This window comes from Rhinopithecus bieti, unplaced genomic scaffold, assembly GCF_001698545.2.
Source record: "Rhinopithecus bieti isolate Rb0 unplaced genomic scaffold, ASM169854v2 scaffold_42618, whole genome shotgun sequence".
Lineage (NCBI taxonomy): Eukaryota > Metazoa > Chordata > Mammalia > Primates > Cercopithecidae > Rhinopithecus > Rhinopithecus bieti.
Genome location: NW_016817507.1, coordinates 98,789 through 117,759, shown reverse-complemented (window position 1 = coordinate 117,759; position 18,971 = coordinate 98,789). Strand labels below are relative to the sequence as shown.

At 34.8% G+C, this 18,971-nt stretch overlaps 1 protein-coding gene across 1 annotated transcript in view; it reads left to right on the top strand.

The window, feature by feature from the left end:
* Window positions 1-18,971, top strand: part of LOC108517902 (transcription factor SOX-6-like) — a 120,820-nt gene that overhangs the window by 66,397 nt on the left and 35,452 nt on the right. Inside the window, exon 3 of the mRNA XM_017855996.1 lies at window positions 18,730-18,937. Coding sequence (XP_017711485.1) covers window positions 18,730-18,937 — 208 coding nt within the window. The remainder of the gene's footprint in view (window positions 1-18,729; window positions 18,938-18,971) is intronic.

Here is an 18,971-nt window from a genome sequence, read left to right as displayed (position 1 = left end):
GTTCAAACAAGAAAATAATTTGTAATGGCATAAGCAAAGAAGGAGAATAGAAATTTTAGAAATAGGATTTCAAGGACCAGTTTGAGATAAAAAGTTTTAGATTCTGATTTTAATCATAATTACCTATTTTATAGACACCAAATTGTTGAATTATAAATTTAATGTGCTATATTAATTAGTGAGAGCCATTTGAAGGTTGGAAAGTTAGTGTAAACAAGAGTCACCATCCTTCTCTTTCCACAACCACTACCACTTTCATCATGGCACCCGGTGTGCCAATACCTTTTTTGCAGAGGAATGTTGACACTGTCCACTAAAACATGCTTTTGTTCTCATTAGGACTGACTCATTAGGCTGGAGTACATTTGCATAATTTTTTTTCATGGAAAAATGTACAGCATATTATTCTTTTTGATGTTAATAAGCATGGAGAAGAATATTTTTGTGATCATGTTTCATGACCTGTATATGATACTGTGTGTAGTGATTATCTGCTAGATTGCAACTGTAGAAAGGACAGATAAACTTATATACTGTTGGTGATCTTTTCTACAGATTGCATACAATTTTTTGGTGCAAATTATGTATAGCTACTTATATCAAACAGATAAATTACAATGTACATGTTATTTTGAGCCTTCTCTTCCTTACTTTTTTTTTTTCTTTTGCTTTAGAGTATAATTTAGAAAGGAGTTATCATCACTGGATACCCGAGTATATAGTACCTGCTAAAGTTCCAGGCACAAGGACTAACTTGTGAATAATATAGATAAGATCCCTGTTATCATAGAACTTACAGTATAGTAGTATGGCAGACAATAAAGAAATCTTATAGAGTGAGACAATTTCAGACAATAATAAGTACTATGAAGAAAATTAAGTAAGAAAATGTGATAGAGAATTACTCCTTTAAAAGACCGGGGAAGGTCTTTTTGAGGAGGTGACATTTGAGCTGAAATTTGAATAAAAAGAGAATCACTGTGCAAAGATTTGGGGAAGACACCCAGTCAGAGTGTATAATAAGTACAAAAGTCTTTTAGTTTGTGTGTTTGAGAAAGAGAAAACAACAGGGTGGCTGGTGAGGGAGAGAATGGTATGAAATGAAATTGGGGAGACTGGCAGATTACAGATATTATGGAGTCTCATAGGCTACAGGGAGGTGTTTAAACTTTCAAGTGTAAGTAGAAGCCACTGGAAAATTTTAAGCAAGGGAGTAACATGATTTGATTTATGTTTTTAAAAGATCACATTGCCTGCTGTGTGGAGAGTGGACTGTGAGAGAGAACATCAGAAACAGGGACATGGATTAGGAAACCATTGCAGTAGTGCAGGTGAGAGTTAGATGATAAGCGGAAGAGTGAACAGTTTAGGGAGATTCTTCATTGAAGAGTTCTCAGAGATTCTGAAGAAGACAAAATTTACACAAAGGGTGGAGAGAATGTTTTAAGTAATGTACATGTGGGCAAAAACATAGTCAAGAATGACAAGAAATGAGGTTGGTGAGACCAAGGAGAGGAGGGAAGAGAGTAGAAATGCTCTTGGCCAGAGAATGGGCCCCGGCGAGAGACAAGCTTTTTGCCTAAGAAGCAACTGTTAGTAGGTGGCTTCTGTGGTAGGCCATGGGGATGTGGGTAAGGTACCAACACTCTCATGAGATATAAAATGTGATGATTGTAAGTGGGAACTTATGCACATGTGTACACTTACATTATTCTATTGATATATATTTTGGCAAAAATATACATCTGGCTTTTAACTACTAGTCTAAGTAGGTAGAAATAACCGTAGTGGACTCTCAGACCCAGAATATCTGAACTCCTTATTTTAGAGACCTACTTAAATTCCTCCAGGGGAGTTTTATCTTCTAGAAAAGTTTCAAAATAAATTTCCACCTTAAATAAAAGATGTCAATAATGCCCTTTGCTGTAATTGAATGAAAATAATGGTAGGCGTCCTGAGATATTTAATAAATAACTATTGAGGAAAATACCTTCTTGCTTGCAAACAATTTCTGCTCTCTGCTCCTCTAGCTTTCAGTCTCATGAAGTTGCTAATCAACTCTGGAGTGTTTTTTGTTTTTCACTTGAAGTCATAAAATAGCTGGTGTGGACTTTGTACCATTTCTGGGAATGGAGCTATTGTCATTACATGATAACAGTCCAGGAATTTTTAGTGAGGATCTAATCTTCAGTCATGCTGTTATGACAGACTTTGAGAAGATTTCTAATCTTGTTATTTTAGAGATTTTAAAAACTTGAATTGTTGGCAGTTTTTTGTAAGATTTTGTCATTTAAGATAGTAGGCAGCACTCCTCATTTTTATTGGGACTGTACTTTAGAAAGTGTAGTGAAACCCACTTGTTCACTTGGTCCTAACTAGTGTATAGACATAGTGATAACTCCTAAGGTAAGATTTATGTACACCTTTGTGGTACCTGATTGGCATAGGAAGCACTGGAAAAAAGTCCATAAACCTGTGAGGTTTAGACTTCCTGAGACATTTAGTTACTACTTCTCTCATTTTTGGATTTTGGAAATACATTCGGTTTTAGTAAAGTTAAAGCCTAAATTTCTGTTAACAGGTGAAAATGGCCATCCTTACCTTGAATCACTGCATAATATTTTCTAGGAAGACTTATGGAGGATTTCCCAGTTCCTGTAACTTTGAAACTATATTTGCATACAGTGCTATCTCTTTTCAACCTATTTCAGAAATTTAATAACAGAAATTTATTTAGAATTTGAACTAAAAAATAAAACATTTTATTGCATGGAATCTGGCAAAGCTCTTGCTGTGGGTAGTGAAATAGACAACAAATGTTGTCTAGCATTGACACATTGATTACCTTTATATTTTTACACCTTGATGATGTGTACTGTCCTTTAAAAAAAAGTATGTATTTTTAAAAGTTCCCCAAATCTAAATTGTTTAAATTAAACAAAAGGGTTGCTGGTATGATACTTGGAAGTATCTCAATGTTTATGGAAATATAAATAATTTTTTCACGATTCTTAATTATATAATATGCCTTTCTAAGAATAATTTTTGGAAAAATTTTCTTTCTTACCTAGCATATTATTAAAATCTTCATCAAAAGTAGAGACATTAGGCCAGGCATGGTAGCCCATGCCTGTAATCCCAGCACTTTGGAAGGCTAAGGCAGGTGGATCAGTTGAGGTCAGGAGTTTGAGACCAGCCTGGCCAACATGGTGAAACCCCATCTCTACTAAAAATACAAAAATTAGCCAGATGATGCATGCCTGTGGTCCCAGCTACTCAGAAGGCTGAAGCAGGAGAATCGCTTGAACCTGGGAGGTGGAGGTTGCAGTGAGCTGACGTTGTGCCACTGCACTCCAGCTTGGGCGACAGATCAAGACTCTGTCTCAAAAAAGAAAAAAAAAAAAGTAGAGACATTAACATGCTCTGGAATAGTTGGCTTTTTTTTCCCCCTTGGGCAAGAAGGAATCAGGTATGCATGCTGATTAACACACTCCAGTCATTAACATGTGATTATGTGGGCTGCATATTGAGCACCTGCCAAAATATAAAAATCCGGTACTTTGCTACATCTGTGCAAAGACTTTTTGCATTTCTTTTGTATTTTGAAAGATCAAGGAAAACCGGACGTTAGTATCTTTTTTTTTTCAGTGAAATAAAATTGCATATTCAGAATGTCTTTAAGGAGATGTCACATGTCATGTTTATTTTTATTTTAATCATTCAGTCTGTGTAAGATCCAATGACTAGGGTTTCTAGTGCACTGACTATAACATGAACCCCTTAATGAACTCTATCACTGACATTCACTTACAATTTGCAACATTACTGCATGTTCATAAGGATTATCTTTTCTTGGATTCAGCCAATGTTCTCCTAATTTGCCTCAGTTTTATGTGATATTTCTATGTTTGATGGATATTTTGTTTTCATTCACTTTACTTATGTCCTGCTAGTGTATACCTCATAGTAATGCCAGGGCTGCTCCTGTGGTTTGGCTTCTCCTGTCAACTATCCCTATGCAAATACTTCTATATGACCGAAGTGTAATTTAGAGTCTATAGCATTTACAGACATAGGAAAAGGAGCTTTTTGATAATGATTTAAAATAAGACTTGGTTAGTAATAAAAAATCAGGTATAATCTAGTCTAGCATGAACAGTCTGATTGAGCAGGACTGTTCTACTTAGCTTTTATTTTTCTTAATGGATTCAAATGTCATTTGAATGTAGCTTTTTAAAAAAATAAATCTTTTATTAAAATTGGTCAGGGTTAATCAATGGAAGCTAATCTCAGGACACCAATAATTTTCTGATTAAAGCAGAACTCTATAGCAGGTTTCAGTCTATAGGTGGTTCTGATTGATACATATTTTCTTGTATAGAAATCCTTCTTAAAATTTTTTCTTGCCTAGCCTCTGGCTACATTACTATAATGAAATATGATAACTGGAACAGTGAAATCTGTACATTTTTTTCATAATGCTTCCAAGCAACATGTAGAAAATAATGTATATATTATATAGCATGCAGTTGTTTATATGACTAATTTGAACTTTTTGTGATTAGAATGAAATATTAATCTCAAAGTCCTTCTAGATCAGCAGGAATAAGATGGTGACAACTGTGATACACAGCATATTACTTTGGGAGGAGGAAGCCAGGATTGTGTTTGCACACTTTGAGACCTACCTTCTTTAATTTGGAGAGGGTTGCTTTCCATAAAGGCAACTTTAACACAATGAATCCTATTTGCCTCATTTGTTTGAAGATGAGGTTGAAAGGGCTGTCTCTGATTATTCAAACCACCTGCATCAAGCAGGAAAGCCCCTACTCTGTTCCCTCCACAAATATATCTAATCTTTCTTGAACACCTATAATGAATATGCATTAATTACCTTGATATGGAAATTATTCCACTGTTTGGTTGTCCTCTGCAAAAAAGTTTCCTTGCTTTCCAGGAGAAGCATAATCTTTTAAAGAAGAGCAACTTCAAGCCATTATTACTTTTGTTAATACAGCTTTCAATGTGACGACATTTATTTTTTATGATATTAACCTTTACTACATTCTCTTGACCCCTAGGCATTGTTTTTAGGTGATGGAAATTGAGTTCAATAATATATCTTTGTGTAAACCACATTCTAAATTCCAAAGTATAAATTACGAACCTTTCCTAATAAAATTTTACAATCAGGTTGAAATTCGAAATGAATATTTATGCTTTTCATTTATCTTCTTTATATTTCATTAGCACCCTGGAAAATGGAAAACCTTATTTAATAAAATGATTGGAAATTATTTGGTAAACTTTTGCTTTCATTATAATTTAACTCTGATTTGTTTCTACTCCCAGTGTACTGAGAGTACTCAGAAAACAATATTCTCAAATGTCTCAAAATTTCTGAGAGGAAGTATGCCCTCATTCAAGCACAGATAGATTATGGTGGTATAATAGAAGAGATTCATTTGCCGAGAAATGAATAATTCAAATATTTATATGATAATTACTTTTATTTATCAATTTTTTTTTCAGTTCCAGTGGCAAGTAATAATTTTTTGCGTGAGCACTGAGTTAGTCAGGATTAAACTAATGTAATCTGTGAACGAATTCAGAAAACTTTTGCTCTTGAGTTTAGAGTCAATATTTGACTTTGTTATATTAATTTATTTCATACCTGGTATGCTTCTACTTAAGATGATTCTCTCATTTTTGTTCTCTCATTGATGTATTTCAGATATAATTTGATTATAGTTCGTTTATTTTGCTTTCTGAAATTAACAGTAAAGTTAGAATTTGGCTCTCCTTTTGGCTACTGTTCTCTTGGATGACACAGTAGGTCAAAGAATGAATCTATGTTTTGGATATTTGAAAGTTAAGAGGGAAAATAAAATTCAGAGAGAAGTTTTTCTTTCCAGAGAGAAAATGTGGGCTCTGTGATTGTAGTTGAGTCATCAGTCCAAGGTTGTATATTGCATTCAGGTAGAAGAATGCACAGCTTCCAAACATTGTGAGCACCTGATGGCAGTTAGACTTATTTGCTGCCTTGTGTTAAATTGCTGACATTTTGTGTCCCGTTTCCCTTTTGCTGCAAATGTATATAGAGATAGGGTGGGTGGATGCATGGATGAGTAAATAGATTGTTGTTTTATAAGTAACATAACCTCTGAGGAATCATTTTTAGTTTCTTTGTATTTGTTCTAGTTGTAAGACCTTAAACAAGAGAGTTAGAGATGTTATTTAAAATGTTCTGAATTATAAAGAGTTTATTGGTAGCCCACCACATGAATTTACCATATTAGAAGAAAATTTGAAGGTTCTTTCAGTGAAATCCTCAAACTTGGGAGCTTTACTGGGCAAGATCTAGTGAAGAGAGGAGATTGTTGAGCTCACAAGGTGGCCCTGCGTATGTATGACACAAAGCAATCTGTTCTCTCGACTCTTTTTTAGGCAAACTGGGCCTTGAAAGGACTTAACTGTCAATAGAGTTGCATCTCTATTAAAGAACAAATGGATTTGAAAACCTTGATTGGGCTCTGGTACTTTTTAATGTTAAGATTTGTGAGGTATGAAGAGCATACCATGAGTTATTTCTTTTCATTTAAAATACACTAGTTACTTAGCTTATTACAAAAACAACAACAAACAGTATGGATGTCACTCAAATGGGGATGAAAAGAAAACAACTGCAGAGGAGGAGAGCATGAGGAAGATTGACTTGACACCAGAGTAAGTGGTTACTTCTTCAGAGGAGCTCTGTGGAATCATTTGAGACTCTCCAATTTGTCCAACATCTCCAACTTCTGCATAATCACTCCCTTTATTTCCCAATGCCTTAAATTCTCAAAAAGACGTTCTTTTTGTTCAGTAGGGGGTCCTTTTTTTTTTTTTTTTTTTTTTTCTCTGGTGTCCTTAGAGGGAACACAGGTTACCTCCTAGAAAGCCTATGTTCTTCTCTGCCCTAATTTGCTGTGTGACCTTAGGGAAGTCACTTTATATCTCCTGACTTCAATTTCTTCAGCTCAGAAAAGAAGGATTTGAACTATGATCACTAAGCCTCTTGACACTTCTCACTTTCTTGGTTTCAAGGTTAAAATTGGGATAGCCAATTTGACTTAGCTTAATACTATTGTTTAGATTGAGTATCATGTATATGGTAGTTTGGGTATCAATGAATTGCCAGATGAAAATAACTATCTAGAGTTGGTAGGCACATGAACCAGTCAGTAGTTGAATGTTGTTTTTGTTTGTTTGTTTTACATGGAGTCTTGCTGTGTTGCCCAGGCTGGAGTGCAGTGGCTTGATATCGACTCATTGGAACCTCCGCCTTCTGGGTTCGAGTGATTCTCCTGCCTCAGCCTCTCCTGAGTAGCTGGGATTACAGGTGTGTGCCACCACACCCGGCTAATTTTTTGTGTTTTTGGTGGAGATGGGATTTCACCATGTTGGCCAGGCTGGTCTTGAACTCCTGCCTTCAACTGATTTGCCCGCCTTGGCCTCCCAAAGTGCTGGGATTATAGGCATGAGCCACTGTACCTGACCAATAGTTGAATATTGATAGAATGTTGATTTAATTGCTGGGAAATTCACTATCAGGCCTGCCTTAAAGCTCTGCTTACATGGTATGAAATCTTTAAAACATGACATCTCTAAGGCAGGTGATAGTGTGTCTTAATTCTTGTTGTTCAGATGCTACTGAGTATATTGAATTTAGGGCACCACTCTTTAAGAGATATATAGAGAGAAACATTTGGAACACACTTAGAGGAGAATGTTCAGATTGGCCAAACTGTGTTTTATGAAGAAGAAATGAAGGAAAAAGGGATATTTTCCCTAGATGAAGAGAAGATAGAAGGGTACTGTACTAGCTGTGAGTATATATTGAACAACTGCCATTCTGAATGTTTCCATGGAATAGAAATATGGATTGGAACAGGTTTCATATTTCTGTAAAGAGGATTTTGGACAACCCTCAATAAATGGAATGGACCACTTTGGGAGCTGCTAAATCCTCTATTAGTGAAAGTGTTTAGGGAGAGGCCAAACAGCCACTTGTCAAGGAAATCGTAACACTAACCACCACCATTTAATGATCACTTACTATATCATGACACTGTTCTAAGTGTTTTATTTTTATTGATTCACTTAATTCCCATAATAACTCTTTGAGATAAATTCTTTACTGCACTATTACTATTGCCATTTTGCAGACAAGGAAATTAAGGCAAAAAGAAGTTAACTAACTTGTCTGAGCTTATATGGATGAGAGGTGGAAAAGCTGGGATCTAAACTGGAAAATCTTGCCCAGGACGCCTGTACTTTGTTAACTATTTTTTATTATTCCATCTTCTCTTGCACAGGGAATTCAAGTGCTAGATGGCACTGAACAATTGGAGTTTTAAAGACCTTTGAATCTTGAGATTCTTAATTTGTGTGGTGGAGGCTTGGCGTACTGTATTAGAGTAATGCCAGGGGCTTTTCTAGCTGCCTTGTCTTGACAGGGTTTGGGGCGATGTTTTCTGTATTTAATCTTATTCACTATATTTACTGTCTATTTGCTTAAATAGGAATGTTAATGAGGTCTTCAACAAACTTTTGGTTGTTTGTTATTTTTTTTTCTGCCAAATGCCAAATAACATATTAGGAAACAACAGCTTATTTTAAATGCCTTCGGGAATCATGACACTTTAGCAATATTGATAACAAATCTATTTTCTTACACATCTATGAATAATTTTATTGTTACTCAACAGCATAGTAATTAGTGACAGGTGGCATCATGTCTATTTCAGTTTTCTGAAAAATGGTTATGGTAAATCTAATATACTAGCAAAATATCAGTTTATAACAAAAGGAAAAAATACTCTTTCACGTATCATTCAAAAATGACTACTTTTGTCATAAATAATCTGTTGGCAATTAGAATCAAATTACAGCATTTTAATTTAGTATATACTTCATTTAATCCAATTCTTTCCTTACAGTATGTCACATTAGAAAAAAACATAACTTTTTTCTCTGAGAAAGAAGCATAAAATGTTTGCAATTTAGTCTTCAGCATATTAAAAAGGTTAGATTTCCTTTGTTAGCAAGAGGTTATTGGAACCTAAATCTTTTCTGTCAGTCAATAAAACTATAGTAGAAGGTGTCTTATATAGCACAGTTGGCAAGTAGTTTTTGTTCATCAAAAAAACAAAAGATTATTTAAGGTGGAGAATCAGAAAAAATGTTACATATATTGTCTATGGTATAAGTTAATATAATATATTAAACATAGATGTGTATGTGTAACTTATATAACATAATTTGGACATTTAATTGAAACTTTAAATATATAAATGCACTGCATAGCAAGGAAGGATGGGGTTTAGTGGTGGGAGCCATGTGACCTGGCAGGGAAGATTGATCACTAACTTGGTTGATTTGCCAGTCCATGGTAATTTAAAACATAAATGACTTTTGGTTGTTTTTGCTATTGTGTTAACTTCTTACGTAAATTGTAGCTCCTTAATTCCCTTCAGTCAAAGACTGCCAGGAACATATCTGTAGCTAAACACATTGGGTTTATTACTCATTTTTAATGAGGGAGAATATATGCCATAGTGAACCATAGAACATCTTAGGAAGAGAGTGTTATATTTGGACTTATTTTAGGGTTTGGGCTTTCTTTTGGTGATTCTGAGTAGGGCCTAAGGAAACAGAAGTTTGTTGTAGATTGACTGCTGTCTGAAACCGGGGCAAATCTATGACTGGATATCTCAATAAACCTTATCTATAGGGAGGGCAGACTAGGTTGAGGATAACATTGCAACTGGAGAGGCTACAACTAAAATGGAAAACAAAGCAAAACTGACAACATACAATGCTATAAGAATGAATACATTTAATTCATTCTTGCTACTGGATACAGGAAAGGTTACAAGTGAATAGTATTCTGTTCTTACAATTAGACTGGGTAGCAGGTAGTGTACTGGGTAGCAGGAAGTTGATTCTTGCAGCTACTTATGCCATTTCCCAGTCATTTCTCCCAATTGCAGTGACTCCCACCTGTATGTGGGTTTCAATTTCATTATATAGGCAAGATTCAACTCCTGACCTATGCTTTCTGACTCTTAATTCCTGACATCTGATCTGACTTTTGCAACCCCAGCCCACTGCTCTCCTCTGCTTGCAGTATGGCTAACCATCCGCATTCCTTGTCTAGGTGTGGTTGGCAATCCAGCTGAATCAGAGCAGTAGTGTACTGTAGCTGCTCCTGGACACAGTAGAGAGAATCCATATGCAGATAGGATAAATAAGAATTGATAGTATTCCTAGAAAAAGCAAATTAGAAGTGCTAAAATTCCTGGAGTTTTGTGAGAAGCCGGATCTCAATGGAATTGGTTTGAGGTGAATGTTGATAATGAAGAAAGTAATGTAGTTTAGTATTTATTATTCCACTTAGATGAACAAGTAGGAATAAAAACTTAAAAATGGTGCCAATGGTTTTCATGACTGTATTTTCAGAATTGAAAATGGAAAAAAAGGGCAATTGGACAAAGGACATTTGTATTTAATAAGAGTAGCTATCATTTATTGAGTACTTATATGCTAGGCATTGTACTAACTGCTTTACACATGATTCATTTCTCATAGCAACTATTTGAGGATATAATTATAGCTCTACCCTATAAAAAGGCAGAGTCTAATTCCCATTCCCTTGACTATTGGCAAGGCTTAGTGACTCACTATTGAACAGAATGCAGTGACAGTTATACAGTGTGATTTCCCAGGCTAAGTTAGAAACAGTGGTATAGCTTTCATCTGGCTGTCTCTGGGACACCACATCAGAAAGAAGTTTTGCTATCCTGAAACTAACATACTGTAGAGAAGAGACCATGCAGAAAGGTCATGTAGAGATAGAGTAAGATGTCCAAGAAACCCTAGTTATCCCAGCCCCGAGCTTTTAAAATATTCCAGCCCAAGTACGTTATCTGTGAGTAAAAAAGTCGTTGAGATGACTTAGGCCGTAGCCACTGACTTAACTGTAACCTCATGGGACACTTTGAGACAGAACCACCCAGCCTAGATGCTGTCAAATTCCTGACCTACAGATACCATTAAGGATAACAAATGATTATTTTTGTTTTAAGCACTTTGTTTTGGGATGATTTCTTATACAACAATACTTAAGTAATACAAGTTACTTCTTGGTAATTCTTGGATTAAGGTGAATAATAAAGTATAATTTTTGCCTCATATATAGATAAATCTCCTTTCTGGAAATGAATGGAAACAAAAAGCCTTAGAAGGTAGTAATCATTGGCATTGTGGCATCTTTTACTGTTGAGAGTGACTTTTTTAAAAAAAAACTATAGCCTTATGGAATAGAAAAAACATTGGATTTGGTGTCAGAAAACCAGCACTTAAAGATTTTTAGCTCTACTGGTCCTGCCTATGTGACATGGAGGGAACAATCTTGCTGAGTGTTGTTTTTTTCCTGCTGAAAGTGAAGATGTAGAGTTTGGTATCTAGTTGTTGTGACATATTTTTAGAATGACATCTAGAGACGAATGCATCAGAGGAGGGTGATGAAGGGTCTGGAAATCATGGCAAATGAGAAATGGGTTTAGAAAGTGCAGGAGTTTCACCTAGAAAAAGACTATTAATTTGATATCTTCATTAAGATATTTGAACAACTCTCACATGGAAGAAGAAATAGATTGATATTATGCATCTTTTGAGAGCAAACAGGAAACAATGTGTTGTAATTAATGTCTTAGTCCAATACTGCTGCTGATAACAAAATACCATACACTGGGTAATTTATAAACAATACACATTTATTTCTCACAGTTCTGGAGGCTGGGAAGTCCAAGATCAAGGCACCAGCAGGTTGGTGTCTGGTGAAGGCCCAGACTCTGCTTCCAATATGACACCTTGTTACTGTATCATCTAGACAGGACCAACAAACTGTGTCCTCCTATGGTGGAAGGGCGGAAGAGCAAAAAGGATCTAACTCTTTGCCCTCAGCACTTTTATAAGGTTGCTAATCCCATTCATGAGGGCTCTGTTCTCATAACTTAATCACCTCCTAAAGTGATTAGGTCTTAGACTTTGATTTATGAGTTATAGGGGGACATACATTCAAACCATAGCAATGAGTATCTAGATTTTAGCTTACATGAAGATTAATTTTTTAATAATTAGATTTATTAGAAATAATATTTACAATTCTTCAACTATAGGAATGCCAAGGAAAGAAAGCTTGTTTATTTTTTCTGGGTTTGGTAGAGGGAAACTATAATATACTGACTCTCTCGACATCTTCAAGAAGGCCAAAATCTATTCTTTTAAATTACTATTTTTTTATGTTTCCCCTAAGCATCTGTGTATAAAATAACTTTTGTTTTTCTTTACTACTATGTTTATGGAAGATGAATTAGAAAACACAGATAAGCAAAGAAGGAAATGAAAATTACCAACAGTCTTACCACCATTTAGGAATCACTATAAATATTTTGATATATCTTTCCAGTTTGTGTATGTTTGTGTGTAGGGGAGCACATTCACACTTATGCACACATATAAATAATTGGTGTTATAATCTAAATACTACAATATATGCTTTTTTTCATTGAATACATCTTTCCTTGTGAATAAATTATTTCTATTACTTTGATATTTATATTTAAATGTGAAGATGAAATTTATTTTCTGATTAAAAGTATTATTTGTGATAGGACATTTACAAAATATAGAGAACTTCAAAAAGGAAATAAAATTATCTGTTATCCCAATACTCAGAGGACCATTAACATTTTATTGTGTGCTATGATCTCTTTTTTTCTGTACATAATTTTTTTAATGATGTATAATGTGCTACCAAACAGTAAGTCTTATTCCTTCTATCTAACTATATTTTCATACTTTTATTCCCCACCACCACTAGCCTTCCTAGCCTCTGGTAACCACTGTTCTATTCACTATTTCTCACATGTGAGTGAGAATATGTGATATTTGTCTTTCCGTACCTGGCTTATTTCACTTAACATAATGTCCTCCAGTTCTATCCATGTTGTTGCAAGTAATAGAATTTTATTCTTTTTTTTACTGTAAATAATACTCCATTGTGTATACATACTACATTTTAAAAATTCATTTATCTGTTGATGAAGGTGATGGATATCCTAATTCCCCAAATTTGATCATTACACATTATATGTTTATATCAAAATATCACATGAACCCCATATATATGGGCAACTATTATGTATCCAAAATTTTAAAATAAAAAAGTGTATTAATTTTATTAACATACTTTTAACTAACAATACATTATGAATATTCCCACATTTCATTAAATTTTCTGCAAAATTATTATTTTCAGTAGCTCCAAAACATTCCATCATATAGATAAAATCATAATGCACTCAAATAATTCCTACAATTGGAATAACTAGGCTGCCTATAGTTATTCATCACTATAAACAACAGTATGTTCAATAGATATATTTGTTTTTAATGGCTCTGTTGTATTCCACTATGTAGTTGTATCATAAATTCCTTATGTTTTAATATCTAGTTCTAAATGTTTAGCGTAAGCAATCCTGTCATTGTTGGAGCAAATCTTTACTCTTCACCTAATGTTTGATTTTTTTTTTTTTTTTTTGAGAGACAGAGTCTGGCTCTGTTGCCCAGGCTGGAGTGCAGTGGAGCAATCACAGCTTACTGTGGCTTTGACCTCTTAGGTTCAAGCAATTCTCTCTCCTCAGCCTCCCGAGCAGCTGGGACCACAAGTGTGCTCAGCTATTTTTTTTTTTTTTTTTTTTTTGTTATTTGTAGGGATGGGGTCTCGCTATGTTGCGTAGGCTGGTCTCAAACTCCTGGGCTCAAGTGATCTTCCTGCCTTGACTTCGCAAAGTGCTGGGATTACAGGTGTGAGTCACTGTGCCCAGCCTTTTGATTATTTTTGACACATTTGATAAGTAGTTGTTTCAAGTTTGTCAGTCCACACTTATTTAATTTTGTTGTATGCTCTGGAAGCCTATAGAAGAAGCATGAAATCCTGAAATCCTTTAAGAGTTAAAATTTAGTTACAGATATGACAATTACATGCAAAATAGTAATGAATATTTTATTCTAGTATATTATTAAATGCTAAGTTATGTGGTTATGATTAAGTGCTTTGATGTGTAGTTTGGAGGGTAGCATGATAGTGAGGTCCAGTATAGTTAGGGGTACTTCAAGGATGAAATGCAGTTTGATCTGAACTTTGAAGAGGGGGTTGGGTCAAAGTTAAGGAAGATATAGGGCATTCCATGGAAAAGCAACAAGACACACAAATGCACAAAGATTTGAGTAATTTTGATATATTCAATACCATAAGACGGCTACTTAAATTTAAAGCCATTTGAATGCCATTGGTGAACAATCAGTTTTGAATAGTAACTTCTGAAAAATCTGAACGATATTCATTCTAATATTTTTTGTTTTTAATATTTACTTTATCTCTTCAAATACTGGAAAACATCTTAATTAAAATTCTTGATTTGTAAATATGCAAAAACTGCTTTTCCTTTCCTAGAAACTTTGTCTAATAACTGTTTTTTGATATTACTGTGCTTTTTCAATCATCTACATATATTTTACATACTGTGTTTAATTGATTTCCAGTGAAATGCTCTTTAGATTATCTGAATTAACATGGCTTTTTTCCTTTATTTGGGACTGGGATCCTTTTAAATCATATTTTGAAAATTTTCTTCACTGTAGGTTTGGTGGGGCTGCTGAAGTTAGGGGTTGAATGAAAAGAAATTTATAGTAAATTTCCTTTGGATAAACTAATGTTTACTAACTCAGTGCCCACATGTTCTTTTTGTGGTGTTCATGTGTTTAGTCGTGCTAAACAGTGGTTGTTTTCAAAAGAAAGATCAAAAGAAGAAAAATAATTTCCTTTATGTTATTTTGAAGAATCACAACCAGCTTTAAAATTTTTTTACACAATTATATTCACATTATAATATTAAGGCAAAACACATTTATATCATTGTTCTTTAGGGAGCAGTATTTCTTAAAGTGGGATCAGGACCTGTGCATCGGAATCACTTGGGTTGTTCATCAATATTCAGATTCCTTGGCCCCATCATTGTGGAAGGTGATATGGGGTGAAGGAATCTGCATTTTAACACACTTGCCAGATAATTCTACACATTGAAGCTTGAGAACCACTACTTTAGGGATGTATTGTCTCAAGTCTCTTCGCAGCAGTCCTACAGTGACATGCATTAAGACTTGGTAGATGTTATCATTGGACATTGGTTTAGTCCATTCTCACACTGCTATAGAGAAATACGTGAGACTGGGTAATTTATAAAGAAAAGAGGTTTAATAGCTTATGGTTCTGCAGGCTGTACAGGAAGCATGGCTGAGGAGGCCTCAGGAAATTTACAATCATGGCGGAAACAAAGGGGTAGTAGGCACATCTTACATGGCTGGAGCAGGAGGAAGAGAGAGAGTGGGAAGGTGCTACACACTTTTAAACAACCAGATCTCATGAGAACTCACTCATTATCATAAGCAAGGGGAAAGTCTGCCTCCATGATTTAATCACCTCCCACCAAGCCTCTCCTCCAACATTGGGAATTACAGTTCAATTTGAGATTTGGGCAGGGACACAAATCTAAACCATATCATATTTTGCCTCAATTGATGTATCATTGGACCTGTTTTGTTCTTAAGAAATTACAAAATAATCCGGGCTTTTTTTCTTAATAAAATTAATTTAAAATTATATAGCCTCCTTAAAGAAACCAGAGATTCTTTGTCAAGATTTTTTTATTTAAGTTGACATTATTGACTTCATATTAGACAGTAACCTATCATAAGCTTATTAATTTATGTTCCCTTTTACTCAGATGAATTGCTTACAGACTTCCACTTATGAAAGGTTAATATTTGTTAGGTTTTAGAAAGTTGAAAAGCAGTGGCTGGAAATGGTAAATTTTGCCCCTTCCCATTGTTGTTAAGCATGGTATAACATGACTTACACGACTTAAGCCATTTGTTTTTATTTACTGCCTATTTTTACAACTTGGTGACATATTGCAAGTAATTCTTGTGGCTTTTGTGGGGAAATCATGACTCTCTAGCCTCTTGCTCTCTGCTGCTTGGTAGTATTGAGCCACTTTGCACAGATTATGGGGCTAAGAACAGTGTGGGTCATCATTGCAATAAGGAACCCATGGTTATTGTCTGTGGTGCAGCATGGCAGTGACCACATTCCCATGAGTAAAGAACAAGGAACATAGTCCAACAAGTACATAACAATATGTAAATAAGATTGTTTGGCATTAGTCCTGATAGGAAAAAATGGTACTCTTTGGAGCCTAAATTTTCTCAGGAAAATCTAAAGTTGTTACTAGGCTGGAGAGCCTCTCGTAGCATCTTTCAATTTCAGTTTGGCAGTGATGGAAAATCTCCTTTATTATAGTCAATGGTGAGTCATTTGTAGGTAACCACTTTCACATACTCCAGTTTTGACTTGTTCTTTAATCCCTTAGGTTGAGTCAGGGTTTGTTTGTTTGTTTGTGTGTGTGTGTGTGTGTGTGTGTGTGTGTTTTTGGCTATAATGTGACAATAATTGGCATTTGAAATGAAAGCAACAAGTATGATTGATCAAATGGTGATTATTAATTCATAAAAGCCTTGGTCAGATGTCTAATATGGACTTTATTAAGAGGTTTAAATGGCTTTGACAAATATATCTCTGCATTTTCATTCACACAAGTGGAGAATGAACTGGCCGTTCCAAGGAGCCACATACTAGCCATGACTGGCATCTAAAAGATAGGGTTCCTCTGCATCACTTCACAGAATTCTTGTAAACATTAAGTGAGATAAAACATCTTTCCTGGAGGAAGGAAGGGATCTAGAAGAAAGGTAAAGAGGAACTCTCTTCCCTGCCCTGCCCCATTTATTTTATCCTTTTCCGTTTATTTCAGCATAAATATATTGAGCAGCTCTATTCTGGGCATTGTACTAGCAATGGGTATGCAGAAAAAATTGAGATTTAGCTCTTAATCAAAAGATTCAGCTTTATTGAGATAAAATAAATATACCATATAATTTACCCATTTAATGTATACAGTTCAATTGTTTTTAATATATTCCCAGGTTTCACAAGATTTATCTTAGTTTGAGACTCATAAACATTTTTTACTTCACAATTCCTCAGGTTCAGAAGGAAGAAAAATCTCTTTGGTCCCATTCCTAAATCTGTTCCTTCCTTCAGGAAATAGTACCTACCAGTTATTAAACACCACCTCAATATTGTGAGCCCAGCACTATGCCTTGGTACCTTACAAATATTATCTCATTATGTGTTTTCAATAACCCTGAAAATCCATTTTTTCCCACCTTATATGCAATGACAGTAATCTGAAATACCTAGCATTTGTTGAGTACAATTATTATGTCTTTTAATATATGTAGAAATTTACCGCTCTAGATATCATTTTCCTTTTCTCCCCTTTCCCCATTAGTTATTAACTATGTAACTTTTGCCTCATGCTTGTCCTTACGCTCTTGACTCTTACTGGGCTTCCTTGTGAAGGAAAGAGATAGAGGAGCAATTAGGATTTTCAGGAGTCTGATGGTGATCACAAAGACTGGCTGATTTACTTTACACACATTTTTAAATATATAAATATAGGGAGAGAGAATACCCTTGTGCAAACAGATAAAAGGTGAATGCAAGGCTGCTGAAGGGCTATGGCAAAATAATAGCTGTTTCCACCCCTCAGTTCCAATTTAAAGAAATATAAAAATATTTTATTTCTATGAGCTTTTAGGTGTTTGTTTTCCACCTACGATTTGCTTTTTCCTTTTCAGCTGATCCACCTAACCCTCTTCGCAGTTAGCTAACTTCTCTATACTATGAAGTAATTCCTGCACACATATTTCTGTAATAACCCTGTCCTATATAAAAAAAAAATACTTCTCACCTGAGGATAAACTTGTCCCTTTATAAAATAAAATAAAAAAAGACATTTTTTTAAAATGCCACATGAAAAATGTGCTGAAGTATCAGTGGTAAGGGTAAGGAATAGAAAGAGACTTCTGTAACTTTGGACAGCTGTATAGCTAGAAAAACCAAAACAAAACAGTTTTCTCCAAACCCCAGCACACGAAAATATTCAGGTTGGCTAACTTTCTGGCACTGATTTAGATCATTTATGTATTTTCTGGTGAACAATGAACATTGGCTACTGAAGCTAACTTTTCTACTGGTTCTAAACTAAAGGACAGTGTTTTTTATGATGTACTTCTTTTTATGCTATGGCAAGAGTGTTGCTAATAAAAGCGTCCAATTAAAAGAAAAACTTTACCAAGCCTAATAATTAGTCATTGAATCTGAACTAATTTAAATGAAAGGTGTAAATGAGTAAGGGGTTTAAAGGTTTGTTTTTGAAGCACTTAAACTGCTTTATATTTAAAAAATCAAACAGTTTTAATCTGCAACTTCACATTAGTTCCTTTGACAATTGTTTGTTTAATGCTTTAACCAGTATTGTTTAATCAGAATTGTATTTTTTATTTGTCCTACTAAATTACTTATATCTTATTTTAATTAGTATATTTTATTTGTCCTACTAAGCATCATATGCTGTCCTGAGTTTGGGATTTTTTTTTCTCCAGTAGCTTGCAAAGAAATGTATATTCTAATGGTTTTATTTTATTTTATTTTTCTAGGAATCAGAGAATAATAAGTTATGTTCCCTATATTCCTTCCGAAATACCTCTACCTCACCACATAAGCCTGACGAAGGGAGTCGGGACCGCGAGATAATGACCAGTGTTACTTTTGGAACCCCAGAACGCCGCAAAGGGAGTCTTGCCGATGTGGTGGACACACTGAAACAGAAGAAGCTTGAGGAAATGACTCGGACCGAACAAGAGGGTATGTGTGGACTTCACTGTTGGGTTCTTTTTTT